Source organism: Mirounga angustirostris, unplaced genomic scaffold (assembly GCF_029215605.1).
Source record: "Mirounga angustirostris isolate CCGP_5_RB_7025 unplaced genomic scaffold, mMirAng1.0.hap1 SCAF_15, whole genome shotgun sequence".
NCBI lineage: Eukaryota > Metazoa > Chordata > Mammalia > Carnivora > Phocidae > Mirounga > Mirounga angustirostris.
In genome coordinates, this window is record NW_026991723.1 from 344,266 (window position 1) to 356,532 (window position 12,267).

The 12,267-nt window shown below is 40.1% G+C and overlaps 1 protein-coding gene across 7 annotated transcripts in view; it reads right to left on the reverse strand.

Moving 5' to 3' along the window:
• Positions 1-12,267, reverse strand: part of IARS1 (isoleucyl-tRNA synthetase 1) — a 67,801-nt gene that overhangs the window by 49,961 nt on the left and 5,573 nt on the right. For 6 of the 7 annotated variants that reach the window (XR_010407797.1, XM_064579675.1, XM_045882064.3 and 3 more), the window contains exons 2-6: positions 11,321-11,446; positions 10,479-10,635; positions 10,116-10,235; positions 7,251-7,333; positions 1,836-1,953 (exon numbers count right to left, since the gene is read on the reverse strand). Coding sequence is in view for 6 of the 7 variants with exons in the window: in XM_064579676.1 (XP_064435746.1) it covers positions 1,836-1,953; positions 7,251-7,333; positions 10,116-10,235; positions 10,479-10,635; positions 11,321-11,446 (604 nt within the window). In the remaining variant the exon portion in view is untranslated. The remainder of the gene's footprint in view (positions 1-1,835; positions 1,954-7,250; positions 7,334-10,115; positions 10,236-10,478; positions 10,636-11,320; positions 11,447-12,267) is intronic. The other variant, XM_064579674.1, reaches the window with a different exon arrangement.

Sequence of the window (12,267 nt, forward strand, 5' to 3'; positions counted from 1 at the left end):
AAAACTCCAGCATAAGTACACAGGATTTAGGTTAAAAAATGTTCTTAGCTGGGGTGCCTGGGTGGCTCAGTCGTTAAGTGTCTGCCTTCAGCTCAGGTCATGATCCCAGGGTCCTGGGATCGAGCCCTACATCGGGCTCCCTGCTCCGCGGGAAGCCTGCTTCTCCCTCTCCCAACTCCCCCTGCTTGTGTTCCCTCTCTCGCTGTGTCTCTCTGTCAAATAAATAAATAAAATCTTTAAAAAAAAACAAAAATTTCTTACCAACACTGTTTGCTACCATTAAGAAAAAGGCCTATACCCTTTAAAACAACTCAAAGTGTCTATCAAAAGAATGAATACGTTGCAATCTGTTATATGAAACACGATACAGCAGATAAAAATTAACTCAAAGCTACATGTTTCAAGATGAAGAATCTTTAAAACTTAATGATTCCTCTGAAAGGCAAGGTACAGAGTAAGTACAATGGGCGAGATTAAAGACAAGCATAAGAATGCTATATACTGTTTGTGAATACGTAGGCAGATAATAAAAGTATAAAAATGTGTATGGAAAGAAACATCGAATTCAGCACAGCCGTGACCTATCAGGCTGTAAGGCAAGAATAGAGCGAAAGGTGCTGTAAATACATAAACTGTGGACTATTCACTTGCACAGAAACTAGAACAAAAGATCCCTACCTCCACAAAACACAGATGACTGTCACAAACATCACGCTGAGAATAGCCAGATACAAATGAATGCCATTTTAAACAGTGACCTCTCTTCATGACACACATGCCAAAGGAAGGACATCGACAAACACGAGAAGTTCCAATTTCTACAAAATACGGAGGACCATAACCAGCAAAATTCATTGTAGGAAACTCTATAAGATAAAACCTGTTTCCTAAACAATGATTTGCAAGAAAAAAAAGGGAAATAGACAGCAAAATGGAGACCACAGATGAAAACAGACCTGCAAGACAACTGCTGCCAACTCTTTTAATCAGGATTACATCCTGATTAAAACAACAAAGAACAGAGGGAAAAAGGCCTGGTATTTGACAAATAGAAATGTGAACACTGATGATATCCAGGAATTAGACCATTAGGATATTTCTATTACTGATGACCAAGGACTTTTTTAGGTGTGATAATGGTATTATAGTAATGTTAAAAAAAAAAAAAAGATTTCTTGTGTTTTAAAAATGTATAATGTATATATAGAACACAATTTTCAAACAAATTAGGTCCTTTAAAACCAAGGAGGACTAGATGAAGTCTCTGAAGTGAAAACATCTCCTGAATACACACACATGAGAACAATGTTCCACATTTCAGATTCACTGCCTCTACCATCTTTCTAGATAAGGTAAAGCAGTGAGTGCACTTTGGTGAACATCAAACCCGTCTTAACTCTCCTACCAGAGCAACGACAGCAGTTATTCCATTCATCAGAAAAAAGATCATAATACTGTCAACGAAGGACAAATCAGATTTGCTTCCAAATACTTGTAACAAATGAATAATATCACAAGGTCCCAGATGAGACATCTCATCCTCTTCCAAAAGCAGTGACTTATTAACCCGAGAGAGGCACAAAGATGTGGTCAAAACAAGCAGAAGCTATCATGTGAGGACACACCATTTACAAATCTCATGGGGGGGGGAATCCCTTACTTTTATTCTCTATAGAGCCTCAGTTCAGTGACTGGCAAATATTGCCAGCACTCCGTAAGAAATGGTCAATCTGACGGACTCCCCAGGCTAACAGTCCACACCAGGACTGGTTACTGTGATCACAACCCTTCAACTTCCATGTGCACAAGTTAATGCTCGATGACATCGCACGCACCTTGTAGTTCTGGTGAGATTCGAAGTTGGAAAGTGGAGTGTTGCATGCAGTGGAGAAAGGCATGACTTTCACGCCTCTATACACAAGGCCTTTATCATAGAGCTGCTTGAAGACCCACCTAGCAAGTAAAGACACAGTTTTACAACAATGATGCAACCAAAATTCTGTCTCCCCAAACTCAGACATTTATGCCAGTTTGTCTACAGTAGAGTTTCTATCAGCCAATCAAATGGAAACGTTGTTTCTCTCAACGGGGACTAGCTGGTAAATTACAACAGATTCGTAGGAGACATTATGTAGACATTAAAAGTGGTAATAATCTGTCCATGGAAAGATGTTCATGACTTGATGGTGAGTGAGAAAAGCAATCCACACCATACTGTACATTGAGGTACTAATTGGGTAAAACTACATATCCGTATACTTAGATTTTTTAGAAATGCTGAAAGAGCAAATTTTTACCAATATGTTAACTATGGTTGGGATTTCAGAGTTTTTGCTTTTCTTAATAGTTTTCTCGTTGTATTGTTTAAATTTTACTATAATGGGCAGTTTTACAAAGGCAATTTAAAAAGAATAAATAGGGGCGCCTGGGTGGCTCAGTTGTTAAGCGTCTGCCTTCGGCTCAGGTCATGGTCCCCGGGTCCTAGGATTGAGCCCCACATCGGGCTCCCTGCTCGGCAGGAAGCCTGCTTCTCCCTCTCCCCCTCCCTCCGCTTGTGTTCCTTCTCTCGCTGTCTCTCTCTCTCTGTCAAATAAATAAAATCTTTTAAAATAAATAAATAAAAAGAATAAATAATTGGGATTAGGATATCTCTCCTACAGTTAGTCCAAAACTTTTACTAAACACTTAACCATGTTGCTTTAAGCTAAATATACCAAGATGCTGAAATGTCCATGGTAACATTATCCTGGGGTCTCCTGTGATGAATACTCACCTGTCCCAGCTGGATGTCAGGATGCATTGGTGGGAACCCTTAATACTGTCTTAATGGATAATTTTTATACTCCAATTCCTATGTGCTTGGTACAATAAATAAACTCTTTCCCATTTGCTAAAATATTTTTATGGAAAACTGTGCATATTTTTTCACAGTATTATTTGGCTTTAAACAAAGATTAAAACGTGTTTTTATATAAAATTTCCCAAGTTTATTAATTTTTTTATTGAGGCATAATTGACATGCAGCACTATACTAGATTCAGGTGTGTAACATGAAGATTTGCTATTTGTACACACTGCACAATCATCACCATAGTAAGTCTACTTATCATCCACCACCAAGGTTACAAAAATTTTTTTTTTCTTATAATGAGAACTTTTAAGATTTATCATCTGGGCAACTTTAAATATGTGCTACAATATTATTGACTAGAGTCACGATGCTATACACTACATCTCTGTGATTTACTTATAACTGGAAGTTTGTACCTCTTGACCCCCTTTACCCATTGCCCACCTCCAATCCCTTTTCCCGCTGGCAAATACCATTCCACTCTCTGTGTCTCTAAGTTTTGTGATTTTAGATTCCACGTGTAAGTGAAATCATATGTCTTTCTGACTTATGTCACTTAGCATAATGCCCTCAAGGTCCACCCATGTTGTCAAATGGCAAGAATTACTTTTTCTTTTTTTTTTAAAGATTTAATTTATTTATTTGACAGAGAGAGACACAGCGAGAGAGGGAACACAAGCAGGGGGAATGGGAGAGGGAGAAGCAGGCTTCCCGCCGAGCAGGGAGCCTGATGTGGGGCTTGATCCCAGGAGCCTGGGACCATGACCTGAGGCGAAGGCAGACGCCTAACAACTGAGCCACCCAGGCGCCCCAAGAATTACTCTTTTTTATGGCTGAGTAATATTCTATTTTACACACACACACACACACACACATTTTTTTTTTTTAGAGGGGGAGAGGGAAGGAGGGAAGGAGGGAAGGAGGGAAGGAGGGAGGGAGGGGGAGAAGAGGGGGAGGAGGAGAGAGAGTGAATCTTAAACAGGCTGCATGCCCGGTGTGGAGCCTGATGTGAGGCTCAATCTCACACCCCTGAGATGGTGACCTGATCTGAAATCAAAAGCTGGATGCTTAACTGACTGAGCCACCAGGGCCCCCCCTCCCCACAACCTTTTTTTTTTTTTAAGATTTTATTTTATTTTGGAGAAAGAGAGCACCCATGTAAGCAGGAGAGGGGCAGAGGGAGATTCCACCCAGAGCATAGAGCCTGATGCAGGGGTCGAGCTCAGTGACCCTGAGATTGTGACCTGAATCGAAATCAGAGTTGGATGCTCCACTGACTGAGTCACCAAGACACACCCCCTACCCCCCACATCTTTTTTTATCTGTTTATCAATCAGTGCACTCTTAGGTTGATACCATATCTTGGCTACTGTAAATAATACTGTGATGAACATAAGGGCATATACATCTTTTTTGAATTAGTGTTTTCTTTTTTTTTTTTTATAAATACCCAGAAGTAGAATTACTGCATCATATGGTATTTCTATTTTTAATTTTTTGAGATCCCTTCATACTGTGGCACCCCACTTGTCTCCATTTCATTGAGGGTTTTTTTTTGTTGTTTTGTTTAGAACTTACTCCTCTGTCTCATTTTGCTGATTTTCTGGGTTTATTTCTTTGAACCAGGCAAAACTGCTCTCTCTCTCAGTCTAGAAGAGTTCATGTAGATGAACTTTATTGTTCAACCTTGCCCTAGCGTTCTTGGTTGTCTCTCAAACCTTTGTGATTGTCTAAGCAGCCCGACTTATTCTCAATAGTTCACAGTTGGTGAGAGTGTTCCAAGACCTCTGAGTGTACCAGGGGAAGGTCTCTCTGTCAGAACCTAGTTTCAGGCTGAATGTGAATCCAGACGCTCAGGCAGCAGCTTTTATAAAGTATGCAAATAGGGGTGCCTGGGTGGCTCTATTGGTTAAGTGTCTGCCTTCGGCTCAGGTCATGATCCCAGGGTCCTGGGATCAAGCCCCGTGTTGGGCTCCCTGCTCAGTGGGGAGTCTGCTACTCCCACTCACTTTCCCTCTGTGCTCTCTTTCTCTCTAACAAAAAAATAAAATCCAAAAAACTGGGGTGCCTAAGTGGCTCAGATGGTTAAGCGTCTGCCTTCAGCTCAGGTCACGATCCCAGGGTCCTGGGATCGAGCCCCGCATCGGGCTCCCTGCTCAGTGGGGAGCCTGCTTCTCCCTCTGCCTCTGCCTCTCTCTCTCTCTGATTCTCATGAATAAATAAATAAAACATTAAAAAAAAAATCCAAAAAACTAAAATAAAGTACACAAATATATACAGCCCTGTGGGACCACACTGTAAAGCTTGCGGACTTCCAGATCAAGGCAATATGGACGTGTCCCCTGGCTAACAGTTGCAAAAACTGGGTCTTCAGACAAGTATATAAACTTCTTTCTGGGAGGTATCAGTGAGCTGGAGTGAGGCTGAGAGACAGCACAAATGTGATGTCCCCTGGGGCACATTCCCGAGGGCACCTTTTTAGCCTACAGACAGAGTGGTAAACCTGAAGCCTGCCCCTCAGGCTGAAGCTCTATCACAAGTAAATCAATCAATCAATCTCTGCCTCCCCTACCTGCCTCAATGTGGGCCTTTTGGTATGAAGGAGTTGTTCAGCTAGTTTTCAGGTCTCTTTCCCAGGAAATTGTAGGTCTGTGAGAGTTAGGTGACTTTAGGATCTTCCTATTGCTGCCATCTTATCAAAATTTCTCAAGGGTTTTTCTTTTTTTTTTTTTTAGGGATTTTATTTATCTATTGGGGGGAACAAGCAGGGGGAAGGGCAGAGGGACAAGCAGACTCCCCGCTGAGCAAAGAGCCTGATGTGGGGCTCAATCCCAGGACCCTGAGATCATGGCCTGAGCTGAAGTCAGATGCTTAACCGACTGAGCTACCCAGGCACCCCTCAAATTTCCCAAGTTTAAACTCAGTCTTAAATTATATACTTTGATTCAAGGATATTCTCAGAAGACTAGAGAAGGAATATTAGATTAGATTTTTTTTTTTAAAGATTTTATTTATTTGACAGAGAGAGAAACAGCGAGAGAAGGAACACAAGCAGGGGGAGTGGGAGAGGGAGAAGCAGGCTTCCCGCCGAGCAGGGAGCCCGATGCGGGGCTCGATCCCAGGACCCTGGGACCATGACCTGAGCTGAAGGCAGACGCTTAACCAACTGAGCCACCCAGGCGCCCCTAGATTTGATATTGTTAAGACCCAGTTTGAAACCTAAGAATCATAAAATTAACTGTGATCTCAGGCAAGTCAGTCACCTGCCTTCACCCCAAACCCAATCCACAGGACTCTGTGAATCATGTGGGAAAATTGATATGGAAGTACTTTATATAGTCAAAAGCACCAACTCAGTCTAAATTATCTACCATTATTAATGTTATCATTATTAAAGGTATCACCTACTATCTTTTTATATTCCCTCTAAACCTATGTGCCTTATTTATGTGCCAACATGTTCCTCAGGAATAACTAACATTCTAACACTGAGAAGCTTTAAAAACCATTTTCCTCTGATTCAAGTATGGTTTTATGTAAATTAGGAAGTATTATATAGAGCTATATTGTCCAATATTGTAGGCACTAGCCACAGGTGCTCTTTTTATTAAAAAAAAAAAGATTATTTTTAAGTAATCTCTACAACCAACATGGGGCTCGAACTTCTAACCTTGAGCTCAAGAGTCACATACTCCACCAACTGAGCTAGTCAGGCCCCAACTTAAATTTATATGAGAAATGAGAAAACAAAACAAAACCCCACAAAACCCCACAAAACCCTTTAACTGACATCAGGCCGTTTATATTCTTTGTTTTATCTACTTAGCATGAACAATTATGTGTCCTAATGCAAAGATACTAATGTATTTGATTACAGGTTACTGCTCAACGTGTTGGAGTCATTATATACCACAGAATACATGCGTATCCTATTACCTCAGCAGAATCCAAAATTTACTGAAGTCAGAACCAAATCAGAAACAGTTGTGCACAGAGGATTTTTAGGACAGTGAAAATACTCTATATGATGTTAGCATGATGGCTACATGTCACTTGTCCAAACCCACAGAACATACAACACCAAGAGTGACCTTTAATGTAAACTATGGACTTTGGGTGATGACGATGTGTCAGTGTATGTCATCAATGGTAACATATGTACCACTCTGGTGGGGATGTTGGTAGTGGAGTGCATGTGTGGGGGCAGGGAATAGGGGAAATCTCTGTACTTTCCTCTCAATTTTGCTAGGAACCTAAAAGTGCTCTAAAAAAATAAATACCTTTAAAAACAAAAAAATAAATCCATCCCAAAGACTTTAGATAAATTGTGAATCTGAAAAATCTCTCCACTAAGCAATAAACAGAATATTCATTATATTTAAATTTCAAGTAAACCTACCAGACAGATTCCATGAATTGTGGATACAGAGTTTTGTAGTCATTGTCAAAGTCAATCCATCGGCCAAGTCTGGTAACAGTGGACTTTAAGAATATGAATATTAGAGTTATTAGACACTGATATTTGTTATCGCACATCAATGTGTGTCACTTCTATCATCACCACATACAATGATTTTGGGAAAACAGAACAAGCAACGGCTCAGGTAAACCTATACCGTAAACAACGCACTATGTAGGGTTAAGAACAGTTCTCTTGGCATTCATTCTCTTGGCAGATGATGTCACTTACAAATATTAATATTCCTTTATAAAAGTCTACCCAAATTACCATTTGGCAAATAACACAGGTATAATTGTTGCTGGCAAGAATCATCAATGGATGCTAAAATTCATAAACAAAAGTGTAAGAAATAGGATATTTGCAAAGACTCCCCAGAGCACACTTAATTACAAAGGAAAAACTGCAAATCAACAACAGAGAAACCTGACATATGTTACCTTAGTGAACAAAATTAATGTCACGAATGAGACATATTAGTGTCACAGGCCTCCTGATAATGACAGACTGAGAAGCGCATGATGCCACTCCTGAGCATTCTTGTCAAAAATGCATATATAACCCAAACTTAATCATGAGAAAACATCAGACTTTGGGGGACTTTCTACAAAATAATCAGCCTGTACTCTTTAAAAGTGACAAGGTAGGGTGCCTGGCTGGCTCAGTTGGAAAAGCATGCGACTCCTGATGTTGGGGTTGTGAGCTTGAGTCCCACCTTAGGTGTAGAAATTAAATAATAAACTTAAAAAAAAAGTGATAAGGTCATGAAAGACAAAGAAAGATTGAGGGAATCCTCCAGACTGAAGTAGAATAAGGAGGTCTAACTATATGCAATGTATGTTCCTAGACTGGGTCCTGGATCAGAATTAGTGGAAAACTGGTTAAATTTGAAGAAGATCTATTATACTGTATCAGTGTTAATTTCTTGCTTTTGATAATTATGATTATTGAAGGTGTTAGAATTTGGGAAGTGAGAGAAGAGTATAGGAGACTTCTTCATAACTGTTTTTGAAATTTTTTTTTTTTTTAAAGATTTTCTTATTTATTTATTTGGGACAGAGAGAATGAGAGACAGAGAGCATGAGAGGGGAGGAGGGTCAGAGGGAGAAGCAGACTCCCCGCCGAGCAGGGGGAGCCCGATGCGGGACTCGATCCCGGGACTCCAGGATCATGACCTGAGCCGAAGGCAGTCGCTCAACCAACTGAGCCACCCAGGCGCCCTGTTTTTGAAATTTTTACTAAGTCTGAATTATTTCAAACTGAAAAGCTGAAAGATAAAAAATAATTTTAAAGAAAAAAAAAAGCCAAATGCATATCATATTCATTAGATTTTTCCTTCTGGCAACCAGGCAAGAAAGTTTGACGGAATCAAGTTAGGTTTAAAAAAAAATTTTTTTTTAATTTATTTATATATATATTTTTTAAGATTTTATTTATTTATTTGACAGAGTGAGAGACAGCGAGCGAGGGAGAGAGAGCACAAGCAGGGGGAGTGGGAGAGGGAGAAGCAGGCTCCCCACTGAGCAGGGAGCCCAATGCGGGGCCTGATCCCAGGACCCTGGGATCATGACCTGAGCTGAAGGCAGACACTTAACGACTGAGCCATCCAGGCGCCCCAAGAATTTATTTTTAATAAAAAAATTTAAAAATTAAAAAGTTAGGAGAGAATCGAGGACCTTTCATTTTCAGGTTGAGGAAATCAGGTTTTATTCACCAATGAAGAGAAGCTACTCAAAATTGTGAGCAGGGAAGACCACGATGAGCAGTCTTGCGGGAGAGATAACCTGGCAGGAAAGTGCAAAGAATGGGAGCAGGAGCCCAATCAGAAGATGGTTACAGAAACTCAGGGAGGGGGGTGGGGGGCCAGGGACAGGTTGTAGGAATGCAATGACTTGACAAGAGACACCGAAGAAGACAGACTTGATAGGATTTGGCATTTGATTTGATCATGAGGATAGTGTGTGAAGCCTGGAAGACAGATACTATCGGCAGAATAGGGAACTTGGATTAACAGCAAGTTTGAGAAGTCGAAGTGGTAAGAGAGTGAGATGCAAAAAAAGTCAGACATGTTTTTAAGAAACACAGACACACTAGCTGGACAGCCAGGGAGGAGAAGGGGCTCTCTGCTCCTCTGCCCATCAGAACAAGAGAGACAGGAGCTCTGCCAGCCCTTCACAGGACTTACAAACAGATGTAGGTAGGATGCGAGTCAAATTAATACAACACTGAGGCCAAATCTGAATTGTTTTTAACACCAGAATTTTTTTTTTTAAGATTATTTATTTATTTATTTTAGAGAGAGAGAATGAGAGAGAGAGCACATGAGAGGGGGGAGGGTCAGAGGGAGAAGCAGACTCCCTGCTGAGCAGGGAGCCCCATGCGGGACTCGATCCCGGGACTCCAGGATTATGACCTGAGCTGAAGGCAGTCGCTTAACCACTGAGCCACCCAGGAGCCCTAACACCAGAATTTTTTTACTGCAACATTCGAGTTTATCTTTTTGCTAGGACAGCCTGATTCTTGTCATACACAGTGAGTAGGTAGGAGATTAAGTACTGAAGACCAGTCAAGCACACAGAAACCAAAAAGAGAGGGTGCAGTTTAAGCTAACAGCTTAATAGAGTTGTAGGTGAAAGCTAAATACTTCTTTAAAGAGGATGGTCAACCCTCTTATGTCACAACCTCACACAGATAGCCATACTTTTGTACGCATCTCATAAAAAGCACAAAAGGAGTATAAACCTTTTCAACTCCCACTTAAAAATTAAAGTTTTCGTTCATTCTACCGAAAATAACCCAACATACCTTCCACTCAGTAGAATATCTCATCACAATTGCTCGGCACTGATTGTTATACTCTACAATCCCCATTTTGGCTACATCCTCTGGTCCTCTGATTCCCAGTGTCTTATCAATTTCATATTCCTGAAAATTTGCGATAAGACTGTTAACATCCTTGCCCTCTGAAATAAATGCAATTCAGCAACTCTAGAAAATAACACAGATTTTAAAAAATTGGATCTCAAAAATCTATAGAGAAAATGAACTATACATAATATTATAGAAACAAAATACATTATAGGAAAAATTCATGTTAACATATTATATGATGAAATCCAATGCTTAATAAAAAATCAGAATCTTATAAAGCTGGTGACTCAAACATACCACAGGTAAGCCATGACAATCCCATCCAAATCTTCTGTCAACATGAAACCCACTCTGGTGAGCATATCTGGTAACTATATCTTTAATCGTCCCTGCAAGTATATGTCCATAGTGAGGCAGTCCAGTTGCAAAAGGAGGCCCATCATAGAACGTAAATCTAACAGAGGTAATAAAAAGGTGTTAAGTGACTTTAAAACAGCAATAATTTAGGATAACACTTTTCTACAGATAGCTCCTATCATAGTAGAGTCTCCAGGGAGAAGAAAAGCAGCAAGACCAGAAAATTCACAGACATAAATGGTTAGATATTTACTGGAGGTCCTGCCTTCAAAAAAGCTAGTTATGGCGGAGTTGGAATGACCTCCATCAGACTATCCACACTTAGCTTATTAGTTCCATGACATAAGGCAAGTTATTCATCCCGATCCTGAGTTACCTCATCAGTAAAACAGGAACAAACACCTCATAGTTTTTGAAACATAGTTTTGAACAAATGATGAAAACAGTACAGAAAGGACTGGTTTTTAAGTGAATGGAGACTAGAGGCAGGAAGTACTCCAACAGGAAGCGAAGACCAGTCTAGTGTTTAAATGAGGGTGGTAAGAATGAGAAAAATGAACACAAGAGGGTGATACACAAATTCTATTCAGACTTCTTAAAGAAACGGGATCTACCTAATATTTAAAAACTCATCCATTCAACATGTACCGACCGCTGAAAGTACCCACTATGCAGAGAGCTAGGAGACTCTGGGAACACAATGAAGCTTCTGCCTTCATGGAACTCAGTCTGAGAAGTGACTATTCTTAAGGACTCTACCATTACCAAAGAAATTCACATACTTTGGCTTATGTTTTGATTGCTTTAAGCATTCCTGAAAACAGTTAAAGTCAGACCAGAACTGCAAGATTTTCTCTTCTTCAGCAGGAAAATTGATGTTTTCCGGAACTTGCTGAACCATTCTGCTGCTGCAAGAGAAAATCGAGTTTATTATTCTTAAGAGAAGTCTAGGATTAACAGAGTGGCATACAATAAAATGCGTGTACACACTACTACCCATGACACTACACAATACTTTAAAAAACATGACGGTTTTGAATTATAGTTCATGTGCCATAAAGTCCACCCTTTGAAGTGTACAATTCAGTGGTTTTAGTATCTTCTCAAGTTTGTGCAACCATGAGCACTCTAATTCCAGAAACCTTCACCACCGCTTTGCCCGGCCTGCTCCAAAAATCTGTCAACATCAGCAGCCCTTCTCCACTCCCTTCTTCCCCAGCCCCCTCGCAACCATTAATCTGCTTCTGCTCTATGAGTTTTCTTATTCACGGTATTTCATATAAATGGAATCATGTGTCTGGCTTCTTAGAATTACGTTTTCAAAGTTCATCCATGTTGTAACATGTCTTCATACTTCGTTACTTTTTATGGCTGAGTATTTCATTGTATGGATATGCCAAAGTTTATCCATTCATTAGTTCATGGACATTAGGAATGTTTCACTTTTTGGCTATATGAACAATCCTGCTACGAATATTCACATATAAGTTTTTGTGCAGACATATGTACTCAGTTCTCTTGGGTCTGCATCCAGGAGTAGAATTGCTGGATCATATGGTAACTGTGTTTAACTTTTGAGAAACTACCAAAAATGTTTTCTAAAGCTGCTGCCTCATTTTACATTCTCCCAGAAGTGAGTAAGTATTTCCATTTTTCTACATCCTCACTCCTGATTGTCCATTTCTGGATTATAGGAAATCCTAGTGGGCATGAGGTGGTATCTCATTAT